The sequence below is a fragment of the Chroicocephalus ridibundus genome, chromosome 4 (assembly GCF_963924245.1).
Source record: "Chroicocephalus ridibundus chromosome 4, bChrRid1.1, whole genome shotgun sequence".
In the NCBI taxonomy this organism is placed as follows: Eukaryota; Metazoa; Chordata; class Aves; order Charadriiformes; family Laridae; genus Chroicocephalus; species Chroicocephalus ridibundus.
The window spans coordinates 91,666,220-91,689,999 of NC_086287.1; the positions used below are offsets into that span (position 1 = coordinate 91,666,220).

Here is a 23,780-nt window from a genome sequence, read left to right on the forward strand (position 1 = left end):
ATCTTGGCATCGGCATGTCAGGGAGCTGCTGCCTCTAACACTGATGGTAGGTAACGTAAATCCCTTGAGATGCCCTGGGGAAAAATTACACCGTGGTGTGAGATGCAGTTGTTTTGAAGGCTTGAGAAAGAAGCTGGAAATATTTTTGTTCTCAAGTTGAAATCTTAAATTGAGAAAAACGTGTCTGTCTTTCTCCGTAAGAGATCAGAGCGCTTTCTTCCAAGCACGGCTCTTTAGGATTCAGTATCAAGTGATAGTGTCTCATGTCTAGAGAATTTAAATAAATTATTCAACCTTTAGTGCTCTTTTTGGGAAACGATTTAGCTTGCAGGCAAAAAAAGGTCTCGATTCTGACTGCGATTCTTACCTTGCTGGTAGGTCTTAATGAAGCTCTGACCAGTCAGAAGTTTCTATGGGAAAAAAGAAGGTAATTATGCCTTCACGATCATACGGCTTTGAGTTGTCTTATGGACCAGGTCAGGGCAGACGCATCCCTGTCCGGATGGAGATGTTCTGTCACTGCGCTGTGCGAGTCAGAGCACGGACGAGCTCCAGTTTCCATCTCCCTTCTGACAGCTCCCTGCTAGGCGAGAGCCACGCAGCCCAGCAGCCGGCTGGCTGATACCACACGCGTTTTTTAGCATCACATAAGCTCTTCCAGGAACTCAGAAAAGCTTCGGGGAAAAAAACGTACCTTTTTTTTTTTATCGTGATGGGTTCGGTGACAGAACGTGAAAGGAAGGTGAGACGGAGACTTTTGAGCACAGCATAGCGCTGACTGGTTTTTTTTTCTTCCCAGTTGAATCTTGTTACCAGAATGACCGGAGAGGAAGCAAAGCCCTTATTGTACCTAGAAACTATCAGGATAAAAGTTCTGCATCTCTGAAAGAAAAAGTCTTCAGAGCTCCTAAAGCTCTTAGCACCAGGAGGAAGTTTTACACGGACAGCACTAAACCTGCCGCAGGGATCAACCAGTTCTTGCAGCACCACGAGAAGATATTCCCTTCTGCCCCTGGACGAGGGGGCATGTGGGTCCCACCGCTCGCTTCGGAAAAGTCACACGGATAAATCCTTCACCTCCCGGGCACTGCCAGGAGCACAGGTCTTACGGTCTGGTGAAACCACAAGGAGTACGGCACGGAGGGGTGAGCCGTTCCCAAGCACTTTGCATTTGCAGCAGGAGAAGAACAATTACACCAGGTACTGGTAGGCAGCTGACTTGGAGTGGTTTATTCAGCTCACCAGCTCATGTCAGACAATCCTTTGTTTCAGTTGTTGTTGATAAAGTCACGAAATAATGAAATCAGTACCACTTTATTCTGTAAATCTTAAGAACATGGATACACAAGAAAGAATAATACAGCACCACTTTTTTGAAGTCAGAAAAGCAACATGTTTTTTGGGAGCTATAATTTGTGGCCACTGGCGTAAAGGACAGAAAAAAACCAAAACGGATTTGTGCAATGCAGTGAGCAGTAATGCAGTAATTGACCACTAAAAATGTCAAAAAATGAATGATAAAACAGAACCGAGGTGGAAACTTTCCAGCAGGTAAGTTTCTTCAAAGCATGCTATTACAGGAAAACTTACACAGATTACACTATTACAAAATATTGTGGTAAAATGTTAACAGACTTTACAATGAAAGTGTATTAAGAGGGGATAAAATTGAAGGTGTTTCAAATGTTGCTGAGCTACAAGACAGCGACATCCTTTCTGCCCACATCAGTTTTCACCATCAGCTACGGCTTTTAACAGTACGGGTATTTGAATTAACCGGTTTGCAGGCGAGAGGCACTGTGCTCATTCGTGTTTTCAGCCATTTGAAGGGGCAGCCTTTCCAGCAAAAACAGTCAGTTTACTTAGGCAGTATTGTAGGCAGAAGGGAATTTTGCCTTCAACCAGATGAGCCGCGTAAGGGTTTTCACTCCATTATTTACCTTGTAAATTAGACTCCCGAGGGGAGAGGGGATTTCAGATGTTTGAAATGTTGTATGCAAAAAGCCTATACATTTGTCTCCCTTTTTTGTTTCTCTATTTTAATATTAAACAGCCACTTTCACTGCTAGGTCTCTGCCTTAGGACAGAAGAGCAACACTTGCTAGAAACAAAAGAAAGGGAGCGGCAGCAGGGTGTGTCACCTAAAAGGACAGAGGCTGATACAGAAAATCATTTGCCGTCCTTCCTTCCCATTACTGTTGTGAGCACAGGTTAAGCGTTGCACTTCATAAAACGAGAGGGAAATGTCCTTATCCTAGTGAGGTGGATGAAGTCGTCTTTCCACTGTCAGTGAACCTCCCTTCTGAGCAGCCAAAGACACAAAGTTCTTCAGTTCCTTTTCTTCTGTTCAACTTTCACAGTCATGCTAAGCCTTCTCTAGCGCTTACATCCCAACTGAAGTAGACTTTTGCAGGATTCATTAGTTTGTTTAAGGGGAAAAAATACAGAGTAAATTAGTGATTTACTGGATTCTTGCCTGGGGGGTTTCAGTGTTCAGTCATGACTCAGTCCTCTCAAAATCATGAGATTGGCTTATTCAGTTTCTTTTTTTTTTTTTTTTTTCTAGATGCAAACGCTGAACCCATTCCCAGCCTGGTTATTTGGGACCGACGCGGGACAGCTTCGCCCTGCCAGCACACGGGCACGCCGCCTCCCGCTCACCTGCTGGAGCAACCCTTGGCACTCGGCCGCCTACAGACTTTCGAGGCGAACCCATGATTAAATCCTTGGGGACAGCCCGCCTGCTTGCACCCTTGCATTTTTAACAGCTGCCGTTCTCCTGCGCGGCACTACCTCACCCGGGTAGCACACCCCGCCCAGGTCGCTGTGCTGGGCAAAGCCTGCAGGGCCGCAGCTCCACGGCTGAGGCACCGGGCTCCCGCCACTCGCTCTGGAGACGGCGGGCCCGCCTCAGCCTGGGCCCGCCTCACGGCCGCTCCCCCGCCCCACACCATGCCCGGGGGCTGAAAGCGAAGCTTTTTCGCGGCCTCGCCCACTTTTCCACCCCGGGCTGCCCCCCTCAGGGAGGCGGCGTCCTCCCCACAGCTCCCCGCCGCCGGGCCCCCTTCCTCAGGCCCGCCCCTGCGCCTGCGCCGCCACCGCCCGCCGCCGCCGCCCGCCCCGCGCGCAGGCGCAGAGGCGTCCCCGCCCCGCCCCGCCCCTCCCCGGCGGCGCCGTGCGCAGGCGCAGTGCGTCCCGCCTGCCCGCCCGGCTGGTGCGTGCGAGAGAGAAGATGGCGGCGGCGGGGGCAGCAGCGTGAGGCGCCCGGGAGACGCCGAGCTCCCCACGGACGCGGGGCGCCATGGCGGTGAACAGCGCCCAGGTACTGGCCGCTCCCGCCCCGCCGGCCCGGGGCGCTGAGGGGGCCGGTGAGGGGCTCTGAGGGGCGGCTGGGCCCCGTGGCGCGGCTGGCCGAGGGGGGGAGCGTGGTGGCCGGGACTAGGCCCAGGGTGATTCTGCAGCTTCATTGAATCTCCTCAGGGCGGTGGAGGGGCCTTGCCGCCGGCCGGGACGGCGGCCCTGCCCTGCCGGGGGGCCCAGGGCGCCGGGGCTGGTCCCCTCGCCGCCCCGGTGTCACCGCGCCTCGGCGAGGGGAGGGAGCGGAGGGAGGAGGCGGCCTGCGGGGGGAAGCCGGTGCTGTGCCCCCGTCTGAGCCGCTGCGGAGAGGATGGTTGGAAGAGGTAGCTTTTTTTTTTTTTTTTTTTTGGAGAGGGGGAGAGACAGAAGTGATTCTATAATGAGAAGGGAATAAGGAGATTTGTAAACTAATCCCCCCTCCCCCCCCCCCCCCCCCCCGCCCAAACAGTCGGTGCATTGGGGTGCAAAGGGCTGAGTGTTGCAAGATTCCTGTGCGCGGGGATGCGTGTGCGGTTTCCCTGCCTCCCGCTAATGAAACCGGCCAGGAGATTTGTGCACGGAGTGGGGAAAAAAAAAAACCACAACAAAACAAAAAAAAACCCAAACTGCAGTCGTGGTAGTTTTTCACTGGAAGTTAAAAGCTCGGCTCCTGGTCTCATCTCGTGTGTGCTTAGAGAAATGATTGAATGGGTTAACTTCACTATTCCTTTCCTGTAAGGTTTTCCTCCTAAAAAGCTTTAAAGCAGAAATGCCAGGCGACACGTGCAGTGCGCGGAGGTGTTTATTTGCAAGGCTTCCCACAACTTTCTTTTTAGCAAATAATAAAGTTTAGAAAACTTTGATTGTGTTAAAAATAATTTTGTTAAGAAACCGGGTCTTTTGTGGTGGAAAAGTATTTTTCATAAAATTTAAGTGTTTCAAACAAGGTGACGTTTTATTCTGAATTGTGTGGGTTTCTTCAATGTGCTAGTGGCACTGACAATAATTTTTCCATAAACAAAAGTTTGTAATCGGTGAAAACTATCATGACACTTCTTGTCCAGCTTGATTTATTTATGTTTGAGAGAAAGATTTTGTTAATGTGGCTGTTCTGAGGGCAGTTGTAGTTTTTGGAGATTGTTTAAAACTTTGTATCCTTCAACTTTCTTCCATAGTGGAGGAAACTCACTTAGTTTTGGGCGCTTTTTTACCATCCTAATGAATGATAGAATGCACATACATCAGAAAGATTCAGTGTCCAACTCCGAAGCTGTTTTCCCTGCCCCTCAGTGCTAGACAGCAGTGCATGCGGTCAGTTTCATAAGACTGGGTTTTACATTGCAGGTTTTTTCTTGATTTATAAGAATTAAGGACACTTTTCTGGCTGTGCTTAATTAAGTTGGTGTACCTTGAAACAAAAAAGAGTTCAGCTGATGATTTAGTTTTTGGTGAAGTGCTGCATAGCTGTAATTAAAACTGAGCTGTAAATTCATCTTTAGTAGTAACTTGTACATACGCTATTTTAAATCACCCCCCTCTGTAAGTAAAGGTCTTTAAGTCTAAAAAGTATTTAAGTCTCGTGAGGATTGCTGCTTAAATTTATATATAATTTGGAAGCACATCTGTAAGATATTTTTCAGTTAATGCTTTCTTTGTGTCATTAAACGCAGCCTATTTTTGTGTTCTGTGTTTTTTTTTTTTTTACTACTGTAAACAGTTTATTTAAATGCCGTCTGGGTTTTATGTTTTTATTGCACATATTCTAGACCAATATAGTGCTATAACGCTGAAGTAAGGTGACAATGTTTTAGACTTTTCTGGATGAAGAGCCTGAAGATAAGTTCAGTGATGTAGTTTTACATGTAGGTGTTTCCTTTTTGTGTTAGGATGGTAGTGTTGCATATCAGTAGCCAATTAGAGAGTTTTGATAAAAGTCATCTGTTCTGAGCGCAAGACTAAATAACAGTATTTAATCATTGTGTTTGTGTCATAATGCGGAGTCCTAGACAAAAGTGCTTAGTTTTTCCATGTGACTGTAATTTGAGTGTACTGTAATTGAGACTTTTTTTTTTTGTCACACTGGGGAAAAAAGGTCTTCAAGAAAATCATGCTCTTCTAATAGCTAAAATGCATAGTCAGATTTCTGCCAATTAATGGATTCATGTAATAGCGGGCAGGAATCTTTCATCAGTCAGTTTGCACGTTCTAACAAATGAATCATGAACCATCACCATAAATATTTTCAAAGGGGCATTAATTTTGGATAGCCAGCTCGTCAGCAAGCACATGAGTATATGGTAACATTGTTTAGATATTGCTGGTCGTTTGTACCTCTGTATTCCATGTCATTATTTCGTAATCATTTAATGAGATATTTAAGTGTTGCTGTCAGTTTTCTGGGCGTGTTCTGAGTATATTCAAAATCGGTAAATATTTTTTATTTTTTATTAAGGTGGGCTAGAAGTAAACCTGTAGTACCACTACAGGTTTTATGTGACGCTACAGATGTTGAGCTGATTTAGCACTAGGTATTGTTGAAACCACTAGTCATCAAGGTCATCTAAAAATCTTCTTTTAAAAGAAAAAAAAAAGACGTTTTAAAAACTATGTTCCTGTTTGGAAAGAGTAATGCTCTGTAGGAACTATATAAACAGTTGGTTTAGCCACTTTTCCTATTGTTTTTCATAGAAAGAATTAATACAGACACATCATTTATAAATATTGTGAAAACAAGTTAAGCAGAGGAAAGGATACCATAGCAGAATGAATCATTTATGCTTGTTTTGTTCTTTGACCATTACTGTGGTGTCAAATTAACTCAGTGACATTTTAAATGTACCGTATTGCCCCCAAACCCAGCTGAAGTAAAAACCAGTAGAGTTTGTGTGCAGAAAAAGCTGAACAAGCTCATAAGCTGCTCATCCTCACCCAAGCCTGTGACTGGCCTGGCAACCAGAATAACTGGAACTCGGGACACGGCATGCAATCCGACTCCCTGAAATACTGCACTGCAAACTACCTCTTTTATGGCTGGCTTGGAGTGTTGCTCCCTGGCAGGGTGTAGTTTGATGTTCCCTTAAAGCCCGTGCTGTTTCTGAAAGAAAAGGGAGGGGGGGGGAAAGCAGTCTTTAGGCAGTTGTTGTGCGCTGTTCTTGCAGCGTATTGCCTGGCGTTTGTGGGTGACCTTGATTAGGAAATCAGTCTGTCTCAAAAATAATCTTAAAAAAAAAAAAAAGAAAAAAGGTTGTTATGCAGTTGGATGAGTTTCTTGTGCTAGCTTGCTTGCATCTGTGCAGATGTGTCTAATGTTACAGTACCCTTACAGGCAGAAAGAAGTTCTTGGAGAGAGGGCGATGTGGATTCTGTCTGTCAGGTTCCTGAAATAAGCAGAAAACGATGGGGGACACCCTGAACACAAAACGAGAGGTTGTTCTGGGCAAGGGCTGCCAGTGGGTGGGTTTGGAGAGAGGTGTTTGAGTGCATCATCTTGCTGTGGCTGCTGCTTCTCCCTGTCCTGCGCACTTGCTGTTCTGTGTTTTAAAGGGGTGAAGAAGCTGGATTTGTCGTGTGTGTCCTGTTTTGTTTGGTTTTTTGTTTGTTTGTTCGTTTTGAGTCCCATTTTCATTGCTGAGAAGGGCCTGGGTTCCTCCTTTTGCTAGAGCTTTTGCCTCTGGTGTGAGCAGTTGTTCTAGGCTTCCGTGGTCTCTGGAATTCAGGCTGCAGCTGAAGCTGTGAGTTTAGGTAGCCAGAAGGTATCATTTGTCGTTCTAAAATGTGAGTGGTGAATCCACGCAGAGTACAGTGGGTGAATGTGGGTTGGTTGACTTAAAAAAAAGAAGTCTGGGAAAACTGGCATAGAACTTAAATTTGGAACTATATGGCAGCTTGCAAATAATAGAATAAAACACACAGTGTTTGTGAATCACTGCTATTTATTCAGTGCATTCTAGACCATAGCACTGATTTGGGGCTTTTTAGAAAGGATCCAGCCATTTACCTAATAATAAATTCAGTTTTTGTAGGCAGTTGCTTGGACACACTGCTTTTTCCATTCATGTAGCTGATAAAATACTTGTAGAGTTAAGTGGGGTTTTGTTTATAGGTAAACTAAGCAGTCTCATTTCTGTTTAGTGATATACATGCAACATGCTGTGTCGTACAAAACAGCCAAATCTGTTGTAATAGAAGTTGCTGGCCTTGGGCCATTGGATTATAGTCATTTGTCACTCTAATGCCATTTCAGCAATGTAGAGGTTCATTTCCAAAGAATTAAACATGCTAGAACTGCGGTTTTTCTTTTTGATGGAAGTGTTTTATGTGTGACCATTAAACATACAACTGGGGATTATGAAACAAAGGGTTATGCTTCATAGTGAAAAAAATGTGTGTGTGTGTACATGTGCGTGTGTATATTTATATATATATAAATGAATACTCCATAATGGAATAGTCTGATATTTTAAAATTGGGATTCTAAACCCTATTTTTATCTTACGAAATTGTAATGTATGCGTTTAAGGCTGTGTTTTAAGTATTCCCAATAATGGTGCCGTGTTGATTATTTTTAAAACACTTTAAAGGATTTTGCTAGATTAGCGCTCATGTTAATATATTCATTAACACTCTTAACAGAGTAAAACTTTGAAGTACATTACTCTTTTTCATTTTGTATTTGACTCTCTAATAGCTAATTTAATTGCAGATGTCCTTGATATTTTAAATGCATGTAGGAACTTTTCCTCCTTGTTTGACAGCGTAAGATTTATTGATCTTTGGTGTGTGCTACAAGGTCTGTTTTTCTTCACCTGTAGTTAGGCAGGAGGTAGCTTAAATCACAGTAGCCCTAACAAAGTGTTTGTGAAAGGCTTATTTAAATCAAACGCCTTATGGAAAGGCATGTGTTTAACAAAAATTAAGAAGGGCCTTCTTGAGATCCTATGACAGTCATAAATGTTAGTGCTATACAAACTGAAATAAATGTGCAAGAGTGCTTTTGGGAATTTTGTTACTTATAGTATTGTGTGTGAATTCATATCATGTATGGAAGTTTTAAAAGGAGCATCGTATGTTATTTGCATTGGAATTATAGTAGGAAAGAAAGGGATATGGATCAGCTTCCATTGAACGTTATGTTACCACAAACTGGAAAATCACTTAAGGGTTCTGTAACTTTTTTTTACTTTGTTGAAAAAGTAAACCCCCCAGTTGGGGTTTGTCTTTGAGGTGGGAGAGAAAAATGCCCTATCTGTAAGAAACTGTAAAGAAAAACGTATCTCTCAAGGTTGTGTGAAAAGACGCATTTAAAAAAGCATATAAGAAAGTAGGTTTTCTTCAAAGAATCTGGTGTATGAAAGACTTCTCTCTGTTTTGTTTGAACTAAACTGAACATACTAGCAGAAATAGCAGTGCAGTATTCCCTCAGTGCAGCGGGCATGTTTTTTCATACAACATTTAGAGCCTGCTGTCGTGATTCACAGGTTTCCTACCTCATTTTTCCACATGAATATTGCAGGCTGGCAATGGATTTACCAGTGTAACTTAAATATACAGAAATTGTGTATCATTCATGCAAAGAAGTGAAGGTTTTTGTCCTGAAAATGTTTTGTCTCGCTGGAGTGGGATTCTTTTGTAGGTGGTGTAGCAACATGTTACCAATAGTGATTCTTACAGTGTCAAGGTAATGTTCTTATTTTCATGAGTACTTAACTGCTTTGCCATATGCACATGCCTATCTCAGCAGGAACGCGTATATAATTTGGTCTTTAGCCTGTATTGCGAACATATGCATACATGGTTTAAGTTGGTTGAAGATCACCTGTTATTAGCACTGAAAACTCCTAGAATGCACGTGGGATTACCGGGTATCAGACGACAAGCGTGACTTCAGATGTGCTGGCTTTGGTTGTGTGACTGTGGCAATGCCTCAGATGCTGTGCGTGGTATCAAACCACAGACATTCTCGCTCCTGGGTGTCTGGTGAAGCAGAGTTCCTGTTGCACGTAGCTCTTGTTTGAACAGGCTGAGTGTAAGTTTTAAAGAGGGAAATGAATTCAGACCTCCTTTACAAGGTGGGAGTTAAAGAAACGACTCTGACCGGAAAAAAAGGGGGAAGCAGAGGCAGGATATTGATAATACCTTTGATTCTTGCTGCAAGCATTAGGGTGGATGGAGAGGCAAATGAAAAAAGTTCAGTTGCTTAGTTTAATGGTAGCAACAGGCAATTAGATTAATTGTATTCAAATAATATTTTTGGACCATGCTAGTTATGAGGGTATTTGGTTAAAAATGATGCTATACCAGTACATAGTATGGGATGGTCTTGTCATTTTAAATACAAGTAGGTATGATAAAAGGAGAGGGAAATAAAGTAGCGAGAGAAAGAGTCATTCTCAGCACAAGTTACAGCTGAATTGCAAGAAGAATCAAGTTCTCGTGTTCCAGTCTACCTCGGTCTATCCATTAAATCATACAGTCTCTAATAATAGCTAGCTGTCACCAAAGAAAGCAAGAAATAGTGCTGTAATGCCCATAAAGCATGGAAAAATTCACTTGCTGTTCCTCTGCTGCCTTTGAGATACAAAACCAAAGCTGCCACTGTTTGAAAATTTCTATGGAGTACTGTAGTTAATTGATACAAAGTTGGAAAAAAGTCAAAGACAACTTATTTAGGCAATTCCCATTTTCTTCTCAGCTGAAGGCTGCGACCGCAGGCTATTGCCCCTTAACAAGAAGTTTAAGCTTCCACAAATCAGAGGTAGTAGAAGTTCCCTAACAAAACTTCCTAACAGGCAAGAATGAGATACATAAAATTATCATCCTGGCATTGCAAGCAGCAGAAAATGTTAAGTGCAGCAGAATCATGGAAGTGTGAAAGAGTAGTCACCTTTCAGAGCAGAAGAAATAAAGCTGTTGAGTTTGCTCATGTCAACAGGTTTGTCTTCTCAGTCTTTTGAACTTTTCCCTTGTTCAAACACAATGCTGAATTGTGGTGGTCACTCCTGTTGCTGTGAGTCAAAACGACTGTAAATACCAGATGCTGGCATGCGGTGTTTCAGATGTTGCCAAAGACTAGAGTTTTCTTAATTGGGGAGGATAAAGGCAATGGCTATCTATTGCACTTTGTGCTAATGATTGTAACATAAAGGCCATTATGGTTTTCTGCTTCGGTGTAATTACATCCTTAAAATAGAGATTTCCCCGGGTTCTCATCAGCGTTCACCCCTGGAATGATGTGTTAGGGCGGTTGTGCACACTTTTTTCCTTTGCTTTGTGCTGCTGCTAGTAATGTTGGGTACCACGATCAAAAGTTGCGGTGGGCTAGAGGTGTCCCTCATTCCCTGAAGCTGTGCTTGATTGCATCCTGAGCTGCATATCATGTGCATGTATAATATTTTCCTGGTAGTATGATTTTTATAGATAGTCTGAGTTCTTCACTTTTTTTTTCCTAGCTGAAAATCTTAGAGCTTAGCTAAGAGCTAAGGTATTTTACAGCCGTTTGGTTTGCATACCAGATTTAGCATAAGTGTTTGTGTGTCAAATTTATTTATTTTATGACAGCTTTTAAAAAAGAATGTTTGTAATTAGTAAACAACTGCTTATTATGTTATCTTTGAAGGTCAGCTCCAAGTATGAGTGTCCAACACATCCAGTGTATTTACTGAGTAGCCAGAGGTTATAATGTTTGAAAATGGCAGACATCACTGATTTGAAACTTAGTTCAGTTTGTATTTTCTGTCTTATTTGCAAAACAGCCATTTTGAACGATAGTAGGAGTGACTGATTGTGTTTACCAAATGTTTTTATGATTTACAAGATTTTTTTAATTAGGTTTGGGACCAAAGGAGGCAATGTACAGCCACATGAGAAGCATGTCCTTTCAAAAGCTGCCTATAATGGTGTTGGTTGAAAGTGGAAAGTATTATAAATTCACAGTACGCAGGGTGAAATACGAGGGTGTGGTTTCGTCGTTGTTGCTCAACCTTGTCAGCAGTGCGGATTAGATGGCAAATTACCACTATTTACATGGGGTCCCCTAAAACGCTCTCGCTCCTTTGTACCGTAGGTGGATGAGGGAGAGGATGGAAGGTGCTGGAGTGGCGGACGTGCTGTTGGAGGTGAGGGCTGTGAGCAGGGATACTGCAGGCAGCAGCTGCTGCTGCCTCTGCCCTTGCAGTGAGCGAGCTGAAGAGCCTGCACTGCGCTGTGTTTGTCTCCCCTGCCGAGTGTCAGTACTCCCGTTTGTAGATGGCTGGATGTGCAGGCCAAGGAAGGGGTGACTCCAGCTCCTCCCTGGATGGATGGGTACTTGGGTTGTCGGTTGTGTACTCTGATCTTAGTGTTGTGGGCTTTAGTACTGTGTCAGGGTATACCCTGGTTTAGTCCCTTCTTACCTCTCAGAAAGCAAGAGAATTTCAGTATCTTCAATACTCTGCATGTGTTGGGAAATAGTTTGAGTGCTCTGTTTCCCATTATGTGGGAGTGTGCAGAAGAACACATATGTGTCCGTATGCGCAGAAGAAATCAGAATGCTAACAGAAGATCTCGTATAAGGAAAGATGTGAAGTAGCTCTACTATCAGTGTTATTCTTTTGAAATGAGATACCTTAAAAAAAAAAAAAGTCTCAAAATTAACAGTGGTGTTGTCATACCATAAACCTATTGCCACATTCACATCCAGTTTTTAATGCTGCCATCTAAAAATGTGAGTGTTAGTAGGCCTGCTATCCGTGTTTTAGTTGTAACAGTGTATTAATCTCTGCATTCATTTTAACAGTTATCTTGCATCTACATAAAATTGTGTTGCAGATACTTAAGCTCTAAAACTATCTCAGGAGGAGGTGGCATATGTGTGGTGTCCCAATTTTCATTTTAACTTGTATACGACTTCAAAATACAAAGTTGCTGTCATGGGCAGTGCCAGATCCTCTCAGGTTTCCACCTGCCACTTAGCCACGCATCAGACTGGCAGAAGAGATGGACGGCTGCAAACAAACTGAGGATCAAAACAGTAGAAGGTTTCCCCAGTTTCTGTCTGCGGGGGGACACACAGCATACACGTGCCGTGTGGTAAAGTAGTGGAAGGGCATTGAGTTTCTGCAGAGAGAAAATAGAGTAAGAACCTCTGTTGAATTATTCTCAAACATCAGTGGTTACAGAGCCTAAAATGCAGGAGACACTATTACATGGTGGTAGTTGTGTTTTGTTTCTGTGATCCCCTTGAGTCATTTACCAATCACTGTGTTTTTCACAAGTTCTCTGGTTTATTTCTGTCTGTTTCTTTATGAGATTATAACCCATTTTTGGCAGGTCACAAGTTGCAAAGGGGAAAGTCTCATTCTTTCTTGCTTCTGGCCACTTCTTTTGCTTTACACTGGTTCCTCACCTTCTCTTAACCCTCCTTCCCCCAGTGCAAAAAAAAAAAATAATTATCAGGATCATTTTCTCTCAGTTTGAGCATAGTCATCTTGCTGATCAGTTTGGTATGTGCCAGAACTGGCACAGGAGGAGAGGTGGGAATGTGAATCCAGCAAAACAAAAAGGCGAGTAAAAACTGCGTGGCCTTGGTGAATGGAATGGGAGGTATTTGTTTTTAATGATTGGCTAGTGTTTTCTCTTTCTGTCACTGTTAAATTTGTGGTGCCTTGCCAGGGTGGTTACCCGTGTACAAGCTCCGAATGTCATTAGCTTTTGCATTTTGTTTTTTTTTGTTCTTGGTGGCTGATGCGGTTTTGATAGGACTTTGCACCACATTTAGATTGATATTAAACTTTCTGTAGTTCTGAGCATCCAGCACTTCTGAAATTTAGGGTTGAGATGCAACGTTAGGCCTTCAGAAAAGGCGTATCAGTCCTGGGTAGGTGGGCTCTGCCTTCTGATGGAGTCCAGATAGCTAATTTTTACCTCACCTAACTTTAGCTGTCTTAAATCCTGCCCTGAGTAATTGCTTGTGAAAAGCGTTGTGTGGGTGACTTGTCTAGCTGTGGTGCTCTTAGGGACAGATTTTAGTTTTCCACGGTATTTAGCTACATTTATTCAGAGGCTGTCCATTCTTTTCCCATTTTTGTTTATCTTCCAGTGTATTTTCAGCTTACTTGACAAACTGAAATGACGCTCTCCTTATAACCAGGGTGGTGGCATCCCCTGGGATGGGTCTGTATTGGTCCTGTGAGGTATTAGTCCTCTGCAAAGATGTTAATAGTGGAAATACATAAAGAATATATTGAATGTATGCAAACTAGTGGTAATCAAACAAAGGTACGAGCAGTCTTAATTTTTGTGCAGCTTTGCTTTTGAGTACTTAATTTTAGAAGCATAATTTTTAGTGTAATTTCCTTATTTTAAATAGTAGGGTGCCATCCTGAATCTCACATGCTGTATCTGCAAAGTTACCACCTTTACCTGGATGGAAAAGGCATCCGCTGCATTCAAGCACATGGAGCAATTCTGAAGAGAAGGGGTATTATTAAAGGAGCTGAGGTACATACTGCTGTAACTGAAATAAAGAGAATTCTGACAACAGTAGGGTTACACAATTCCAGAATTTTGGGTGATAATTGAGTTTGACGAGTGGTCTGGCAGGCGCAGACCAGCTCTTTCCATTTCTTTTTTCCCTGTGCTGCCTCGGCCAGTAACTTCAGATCCTGTGTCATCTCTTTATCTAACTCTTGTTCCTCATCTTTGGCCTCAAGCCAGAGATGATTGTAATCTGCTTCTTAAATCACTTAAAAATGTGCTTATAGTCAAACTTGTTTAATTCCTTAAAACTCAGGGACTTGTGCTTTTTCATCCCAGAGCTCTACCTCCGTTTTTTCTTTTGAATATCCTCGTCCAAGTCTAGATGTATTAGTTTTACTTTTTAAAATCACGGATTCGAAGGATAAAAGTAGCCTAGGAGGTAAATTCAGGTATAGTTAAGCACAGAAGAAGAAAGGCTTTCCTCTGCCAGGGCACTGCCAAGCACCTCTGCAGCTTTCTAGCTGGAAGCCATTACAGGGAAAGCCTGTCTTTGTTCTGGTAGCCCAGAGCATCCTGCCTTGCCGGGGTAGGAATGTACTGGCTCCTGGATACTATGAACTATGCGGATGGTAGAAAAGATAGTGCATGTGCTGTTCTTCCACTTGGGAGAATTGAGAGAAGCTCATTGAAAACATTTGTTCAAAATCTTAGTTGCTAAAATACCTGCTAAATAAAGATTTTGTAAACCTCAGAAAAATGCTGATTTAGACAGCATGTCTGGAATTTGGGTGGACTGCTGTGGGGCGTTCAAAGACAATTTGCCATTTAATGTGGCCAAAACAGCGTTCTCCAGATGCAAAACTGATTTTCCTACTGTTTTCTTAGAAGTTTGTTCTGCTGTAGGTATCTGGCACAAAAGGTTGCAGCCCTAATGATTTTCGTCTGGCAGAGAAAAGAATGGCTAACACCAAGGTTTTTTTGCTGGGAAGTATTAGATAAAATTAGTGAGAGATTGTTTTGCCTGCCCCACCTATAATAAAATAGTAGTTAAACTGGCTGTGTTCTTGAGTAACTTCATGTTCCAACTTCTCTCTCCTGAGTGCTTATCATGCTGTAGTAAACCAGAATAATTCAGGTCTTAATTATTGTTGTTCTTCGTTATAGGAAGAGTTTACAATTTGCACATTAGCCTTAGTAACTAGTTTGGTGCAAGCAGAGCATGCAGAGCTTGAAGTAAATGTGTTTGCTCAATTACGAGCAACAGGCTTGAAGCTGGTGTTTTCAGACTCTTTGGGGTGTGAAGAATAGAGGCTTAGCAATAGGTGTTTTACTGACCACTCTCCTGGAATTCAGAACTGAGGAAGGACCGATCTACCCATTTTGTAAGTGTTTATTTTTCTTTTGATATTTGCAAGGACTGCCTGCTTGGAGAATTTAATAGGAAAGTATTTTAGTTTGGCTTTTATTTTGATTTAACTTCACAAGGAAAATAAGTTGGAAAATGTTACTTCTCTGGATCACTGGCAGATGTTCTGTGGGCTTGTAGTAGTGGAGCTGTTGGTGTAAAGGTGTCAGAAATTCCATCTTTTGCTCTCCAAAGAGCTAAGATTTGATGTAATCGGCTCTGACAATTCAATGGAATGCACTTTCCAGGTATTCCTGCTGTAGTCCCAAAATGACTGTTCCTCACTCCAAGTCTTGTTGGTATCACACATGAGTGTATGTTCTTAACTTGGGTTCCTGTGGAAGATCGGAGGAAGATACTTTCTTCTGTTTGAAAAAGAGTAAAGCAAGAATACCCGATGCTCTCTCATAGGATGCAGATTAACAGGTATATAAAATGTAGGTGTAATCCTCCTGTCACTGGGCCGCTGCTTTATGATCACATCTAAGCGATACAGCTGCATTGCCCTCTTTATGCTATTACTATTTACAAAATAAAATTGTGGTTGGTTTTGGGCGTGCTTTTTTTGGTTTGTTTTGTGGAACAGAAGAAAAATATCAATTCGGGAAACCTTTAAATGTGAAACATCAGAGCCTTTTTGCTGGGGCAGTCCTGCTTTGGACACCAGAAGATAATAGAATCTTTCCATCGTTGGGGAAGGTACGCTGCACTCATAAATGCAACGGTGTCAGTGTAAGATGATGGTTTTTATTCTTCCACTCCCTTCCCTCCCACTACTAACTACAATCAGTACTTTATAGACAGCTTCCTTGGGCTAGTTGCACTTTGTGGTAGCTGCTCTTTGTTTGAAATGGAAGAATGCCAACAAGCACCTCATTTTTAGTACCAGAGTGAAGATAGTACATAAACAGAATTTGTTTTGGTGTAAGAAATTGACTGGTGTTTTGGCAGTTCTTTGCGTGGTTATTGTTCGGTTTGTTGCTCTTATTTGAAACGTGTTGTGTAATTGATAAAAACTAATAGTAATGAAAGAGCATGACCTGCTCTGCTTTTGTGAATATTTGAATTACAATCTTCAGGAAAAACTTTTCTGATCCATATTGTGCCCCCATGATAGTTTCAGGCTATAGAGGCCGTTTGTTCATTAAACATGCCCTTCCAGTAATTCTATGGCCACAACTGAAATTTCAGCGATTTGTACTTCTTACTAGCTGGTTGTCTGGCTTTTGCTCTGATCAGAAAATAAGCTTTTGAGAATGATCGTTCTTTTCCGTGCCCCACCCCCCCCCCTTCATAGTGGAATAAATTCCCCTTAGATTAATTCATGTAAAATGTGTGGAAAATGCCTAACTTCTTTCAGCTGTAAGGATTCTGCAATAACATCCGAGAAACCCTGAATTGGAAAAAAAAAGGGAGGGGGAAGGTACAGTCATGCACTATATTTTTTGAGCCTTTGACTGCTTAAATGGTAGGCAGGCAGAGTTGCACTGACTCATGGGTTTAGTTGACCTACATTTACCTAGCTCTGATCTTTCTCCAGGCACTATGTAGATTTGTTAATGTTCTAGTTTTAAGCTGCAGGCTAGTGATAAAGGACTGTAAGCTGTACTAAGAGTTTGCTCCTGATTCGTTGCGTTTTCAACTGTTAAAAGCCTTAATATGCAACCACGCTGCCTTAAACTACAACTTAATTCCGTAGATTCTTACTTAGAAAAGGATTTTATTTTTCTATAAAGAGGATGTGTCAGCATAGGATATTTTCAGAAATGGATTTGCCTAAAATACTACTATTTAGGCTGTGATACAGCTATAACTATATGGCAGGTGGTCTTCATAGCACCTGGTTACAAGTTGTTGCTTGCAAATTCAGAATCTAAAAAACCCCAAGCAACCAACGCCCCCCCTCTCTTTTTCGGTCTCACAATTTTGTCTATATTTTTATAAGCATTTTAGCAATAAGTTTCTTGGAATTTGGAAGTTCAGAAAACCTTGTTGTATCAAATTAAGTAATTGTCTGTGTTCTAAGACTTGATGGATTTGAGCTCAAAGGGAACGAGAACCTGAGGGAAAGCTGTCTTTCCTTACAGTTTCCAGAAAAAAAATTGACAAACCTTGGCGAAATGGGAGAGAAGTAAAGGGTGAGGGAGAAATACCTTATTTGCTGCTGGGATGACTCATGTAACAATGTTTTCTCTGCTAATAAAACCCAAATGCAGTCATACGCGTGTGCCCTTTTTTCCTTGCCAGAAAACAGACTTCTATCTGAATGGTTCATTTTCTTCCTCTATTCCAGCCTATCCTGATAGCTTTAAGTAGTACACTTTGTAGAAGTAGCTTGGTGAGCAAGATTGTATAGTTTATGGTGTACATAAACTATTTCATCATTTCAATTTATATGTGGACTAGTTTTGACTTGTCAGGCCTTCTGCTTAGATACAATTGAATTATTCCTTGCCACCCTTAAGTAAAAGCTGTATTTTTAACTCATTTGTGGAAAAGCAGTTGGAAGTGGGAGTATTTGCAGCTTAAACTAATATGACTGGAAGATCTGAAGCTGTTAGTTATTAGATGAAAGCCACGTTAATGCTTCTTGAAAGTAGAAGTTGACACTTCATTTTCCTAGCTTTCTTGTAGCGCAGGTGATGCCAAGATGATGATGCATCAGCAGTGCTATTTCTACCCATTTTTCTAGGACAAGCAGCTGTGTAACACGTACTCCTCCTCCTCATATTCCTCCAGGAGAGCGTTCGTGTTGCTAGACTGGAATACCAGTGGAGATTTCATTACAGGCGGTGGGGTAACATTAGTGTTCATTTTTCAAGTGGTTAAGGAGGGCACAGTGAAAAACAGTCATCATGAGGAGAGTTTGCAGGTCAGGCATTTTAATCCTTTGGGGTCTTTGGAGAACCTTTTTTCCCACCTTCTTGGAATTAGTACTGTTGCTGCTGCTTTTGTCTGCATAGTTAAGATGCCACTTGGTCAGTTATGGTAATCAGAGTTATTGTAAAATACAAAAGTACTCTTACTTTCATTCCTGTGTGGTAGAAAATAAATTTTCTTGAGTAGATTTACTTGGTTAATTGGTTTTATGTAATTTGTATTATAATCTAGATGCAGTTAGTATCTGAAAGATGTAAAGGTGATGTCATTGATGAAATGTTTTGTTCAGAGTGGTGTTAAATATGCTGGAGTGCAGATGTATGTTACGCTATCGTAATCATGTTATAGAGATTAAGTTAGAAACTGATCCCAGTTTTGTTGCAACTGGAAACACCAGTGACTGACAATTGGAAGGATTTGGGGTGTTTCTCTGAGAGGTATTTAACATGAGGGGTTTTTTTGTGTGGTTTTTTTTTTTTTTTTTTTTAAAAGAGAACTAATGTTGGGAGGCAGGTACTTGACACAGGGAAATGCTGACACTTCCAGCATCTCAGACTGAACACTTAAATTGGTGACACCAGCTCACTAGTGAGTTTCAGAAACTCAGGCTGAAAGTCCTTTCCCCGCTGCACCAGCTTCAGTAGTCTCATTCATTCAATGTTGTTAACTTATATTATAGAAAACATATATCACAAATGTGATACGCTTAAAAAAAAAAATCTCATCTGCAGAGTATTTGTATAATATTCTAGTCTCACAATTTTAAGTTCTTCAAGAAGGCAACAAAGATACAGGTCTTTCGATGTCTTTTCTTCAGTCACACAGGAAGGAGTTCAGGACTACAGCTCAATCTGGTTCTTTCAAACATTTACAGGACTTCAGTTGTACTTTTTCTTTTTTTTTGATACTCTCCAAAGCTGTATGAGAATGTTTTGAATTGAGTCCCCAAATTTCAATTGCAAAATCTTCATAGGTGGAAATAAGGCAAATAAATTAAATCTGAAGTACTGGTAATGTAAGAAAGTTTAATTAAAAACTGGAGCATCCATGCCACCAGCAGCTTCATGTGAAAAGAGATAGCGTTTTAGAATCACACAAAGTATATTTAATTTTCTGTTGATTTTTTAAATTTAGGTGCTGATTGTTGTTGGTGTGAAAAAAATATTAATTTGTGATGATACAGTGTAAGAAAGGCATTTTGTTGTGTTGGTATACATTTACTCATTAGATGAAATCATGTTAACTTTAATATGTTTAATAGCATATTGTACATGCCGGAGAAATGGTCAAATTGGGTTACAGTCGCAAATTGCAGTAGAGTCTACACCCCCACCCCCCCCCAGAATTCTATAAAACCTCGGCCTGTGCGCACCCCCACTTCCCTTTCCCCCAAAGGAGACTTATTTTCCATCTGTTTTTTTTTTATACAGCTGAAAGATCGTTGAAATTCATATGATACTGTATTGACATTGCTCTTAATCTATAGCAGAAATCAAGCTCAGCAGACTGAGGTACCCTTGAATACACTTCATGCAAGGTTAATGATTGCAGAGTTAAATAATCTGGGGAGTGGCTGGAGAAATGCAGCGTGAAATACGTGCTCCCAAAAAAGTGAGAGAGGATTCTTTCCCAAGAGCCAGAACAGAAGGCTGCTATGTAGGTTGCAGAGATGGTTTGAGAAGGAGAGAGGGATCAGATTTGACTCTGAATTAAGCCTCTTAGGGATTATGTATCTTTAAAAGTAAGTCTAGGGGTAACATTACAGTTGGAAATTTTCAAAACTTCCCCCCAATATTCTCTTAGAGTTTTTCTTTCAAATCCAGTATCAGTGTAAGACTGGACTCTCTGTTTTAAGCATCATTCCTGCTCTACCTTTGAGTTGCCACTTACACCATTAACTACTACTTAGCACGCTTTTCAAGCAGATGCTTTTTTCTCCAAGGATTTAAATCAAAATTAATGTTTTAAATATGTAATTGAATGCTGAACAGTATTTTTGCTTGGAGAAAGCTTGATATTTTTTTTTTTTGCCTTAAAATGAAATTTGTGTAGAGCTCTGGGTAATTAAGCTTTAACTCTTCACTAGTGATAGCTTTTAATATTTTGGATTTGCACGTTGCCGTAGTTTATGTATTATGTTGTTTAGTTTCTGCATGGATTTTGCTAACTGGGACAACTCAGCTGTCTGCTCACGTGCATTGTCATGGCGATTGTGCTCATCCTTTGCTCAGGTAACCGTACAGCTGCGGTTACTGTAAAGTAAAAGGCGGCTGATGCAGTGACACGTCAGTAATGGTTGGGATGACAAGCAGCTTACCTCCCAGCAAATCAGTCTCCTGCTCGCTTTAGGGCTGACTGTAAGCAGTCTGTGTCTGAAACCCACTTTTTCCTCAGAGCTTGTATGGTGAAATCCCAGTTTATTATCTGTGATTGGGATCTTGAAGTACTGTGATGTACACACAGGTTTAGAGACTGACACAGTGTAGGGGAAGTTCAGGTTTGGCATTTAAAGGAATCGATTTGATATAGTCCTAATGGGTATTTGTGTTCCTTAAGCATATGCGCGCTGAAAACATTAAAATTGGAATTGAAATAGTCTGAAACAGCTCTGGCAAAGTTTTAGCACATGCTAGTCTATCTCTACTGCATGTGTTAAATGTTATTTACAGAGTGTGAGGTAAATTAGTGCTAATCGTGAGTAGCTTGTGTAGGAAATGTGTAAATAGTTTAATTAAACTTTTGCTTGATTGTTCGAAGTATTAGGCTTTATTTGTCAGTTTGGAAAAAAGCTAAGTTTGAGGCTTTTGAAATTATGTGGAATAATTTAGACTGTACAAGCTAGGACCCCAAATCATATCAGTAGCTCGTGTTGATAATGAGATTATTTCTTGCAAGGGTGTATTGCTTTTATAAAATCTTACCATGCGTGCTTGCTTAAAAATGCTTACTGCTTAGGCATTTCAGTTGCAGAAAAACCGTATAAATTAGAGTTAATGGTTCAGGGTAAGTACTACAGTGGTGTCTTTCTGAAGCTGCTTCACAGCTAAAGCAAGTAAGTTCTTACACAGAGGTGGTTTGTGTAGCACCAGGCACATGGATTCATTAGGATGTAGGATGGACAGACAGCAGGCAGGGAGCCCGTGCTCTATTTCAAGTTGTGTAAAATGCAATGGCTTTCCTTTCCTTTGCAGCCTTTTTTGTAGAGATTGTTGTACTTGCCAAGTGATGTGATATCTCAGTTCTTTTTCCCTTCAGCACATAGTTGTGCCTTAAAAAGGGTAGAAAATTCTGTTGTGGCAGAGGGTGCTGTGTGTGCAGTTTGCAGAAATCTATTTCTTGAGAGGCCGAGGAAAGGAAGGTCAGTTAAGTTGGGTAGGTTTAATGCCATCAGTCATATGGCCTAATAAGTTTATTTTGAAACAGTATTTTTCTCAGTTTATTATGCAGGGATCTTTTACCTGGTTTACTTCGTGTTTGCAGGTATAAAGCATTGTTAAATAAAGCCACATAAAATCAAGTAAAATTCTGGTTTCTTCAGGCCCAAAAAGGGGTAGGTTTTTTTGTGCTGTAGTCTGACTAGATGTTAGACGTTGGTAAATTTTGAATGTCCTCTTTTAAATTATGAAGAAACAATTGCATGGACACATTTCCCTATGAATACATCCTTACATAATAAAAAAGTTTTGTTAAGATAGTATTAATGATTGCTTTGTTTAACTTCCATCCTGTGTTCCCTAATTAAAAAAGAAGCATTTTATTTTGCTCAGAAAGAATTACCAGATCTGTGATAACCTCAGTTAAAAATGCTGGTAAATGAAAAGACTGTATTATTATATGGAGGAATTAGGGTTGAATTTATGTAACTTTTAATAGTCTATAGTTGAGATTATTGTTTTGGGGATTTTTTTGCAAGACTGCATCAAAAATATCTCCTAAAAACATAATTTAGTTATGATTCAGCAAGTGTTTTTCTTAGGCATGTTTTTGGAATATGATAAATTCTAGCTGGTATGTTACTGAATAAAAATGACTTGTTTATATTGAGAGCATAAGCCAAGTTTAAGTTCTGTGCCAAGAACTATGAAGCCATTCACTCAAGTACAATTTAGGGATCCTGTTCTGTTTAGCTGTGGTACTGTCTCGGTTGGTAGTTAGCAGTTGGTTATGTGGAGGGGTTTTAAAGCATTAACTGTTTCACTGGGCTTCAAACGTTTGTATCACAGATGTTCCAGTTTATTTTGACTGCCGGAATTGTTTCCTGACTAAACTAGATTATATTAATATTTATTTAAAAACACTGAAGGGCATCAAAATGGTTAATCTCTTTCCACACATAAGCGGTGTTTGTAAAAGTCACTTCTTGTGTAAGGAAACGACATTTTGTAATTGCTGTGGAATTTAGCTTAAACTTTAGCTTTGAAATTTATGAATGTAGATGGCTGTGAGTCATGCAAACAGCAAGTACATGAGTTTTATTGGAATAAATGACCTAAAGGCTAAAAAAATTACTGTGATTGAATTACTGAATCTACATTTTGTAGCAACAGCCTGCACTTCACTATAGATGATTTTTCAGATTTTAAGAACTTTTTTCTGTGGTTCAATTCCCAATCTAGTTAGTTGTCTTTTGATACAGCCAAGCTAAGGATTTGCCATGAGCAAGACTTGACACTGATGAAAAGGCTTTTCTGATGGAAGGGTGGAAGATAGCAAAGAATTGTTTTAGATGACCATCAGCGTACACTGAAGATAAACCGTAGTGGTAAGCTGTTATGTACTGCACCAAACTGACCTGCTTTTATCCATAGCCATAATATTTGTGACTGGTGACTCTTAATGGGAGTATCCTTCCACATGCCAAGAATGTGTTATCAGTGGTGTTTTCCAGTGTTCTTGTCTATTTTGTCAGTTTATTGAACTCCTGGTTCAGCTTCTTCCTGTCATGGTATCTCTCTGCTTTCCTGAATGTTCAGATGCTTTTCAGCTAGTTACAACTAGTGGTGGAAGTTTGTAGAAGCTTCCAGGTGCTTTGAAAGGCCGACATGTCAGACCTTTTATTGGGAATGTTTCATTTTCTATAGACTAAATATAAACTCTCATTTCAGTATGGGAGGTTTTTTATGGGTTTGTTAGGTACTTTTTTTTCCATAGAAATATGGATGCAAAATATCTAAAAGGGTGCAGGAAGATAATGTTAGGAAAAGACATTTCATCTTACGTTTGTTATGCAGGGTTCCAAGAATAGGGTAACAAAATTCCTATGAGCAGCTGTATTAAAATCGATGATATTTAGGTCTTGTTTTTCTACATCTAGGCAGTTTCAGTTCTGTGCTTGTGCACTCAGGTAGTGGTACCATTAGTCTGGTGTAACTCATTAGTTTAGCAGAACTCTGGAAAAGTAATTATTGGTTTTTTTCTGTTGTGAAGGGTAGGTCTCTGTGTTGTTTTAGAAGGTAAACCAGCTTGTGTCTAGGGCTTAGATGAACTGATGCAACTTCTCACCCTTCACGTTGGTTTAAAACTGGTCACGGGATGAGCTGCAGTTTGTGCTGTGATTACCTCCAGTGGGAATTTGAAGGAAAACACGTTGTGGACGGTTCTAGAGCCTAACGTACTTTGCTAAAGACTTGGGAAGGAATTAAGATGGGAGTTGGGATGCAAACAGATGAGTTTCTGGCTCCCAACACACATGACTTTTTGAATG

At 40.9% G+C, this 23,780-nt stretch overlaps 1 protein-coding gene across 1 annotated transcript in view; it reads left to right on the forward strand.

Moving 5' to 3' along the window:
• The first annotated feature begins 3,183 nt into the window (after positions 1-3,183).
• The window catches only part of USP10 (ubiquitin specific peptidase 10), a 55,617-nt gene continuing 35,020 nt past the window's right edge, over positions 3,184-23,780 (forward strand). The window contains exon 1 of the mRNA XM_063334745.1: positions 3,184-3,322. Within this exon, the coding sequence (XP_063190815.1) occupies positions 3,302-3,322 (21 nt within the window). The 5' untranslated portion in view covers positions 3,184-3,301. The remainder of the gene's footprint in view (positions 3,323-23,780) is intronic.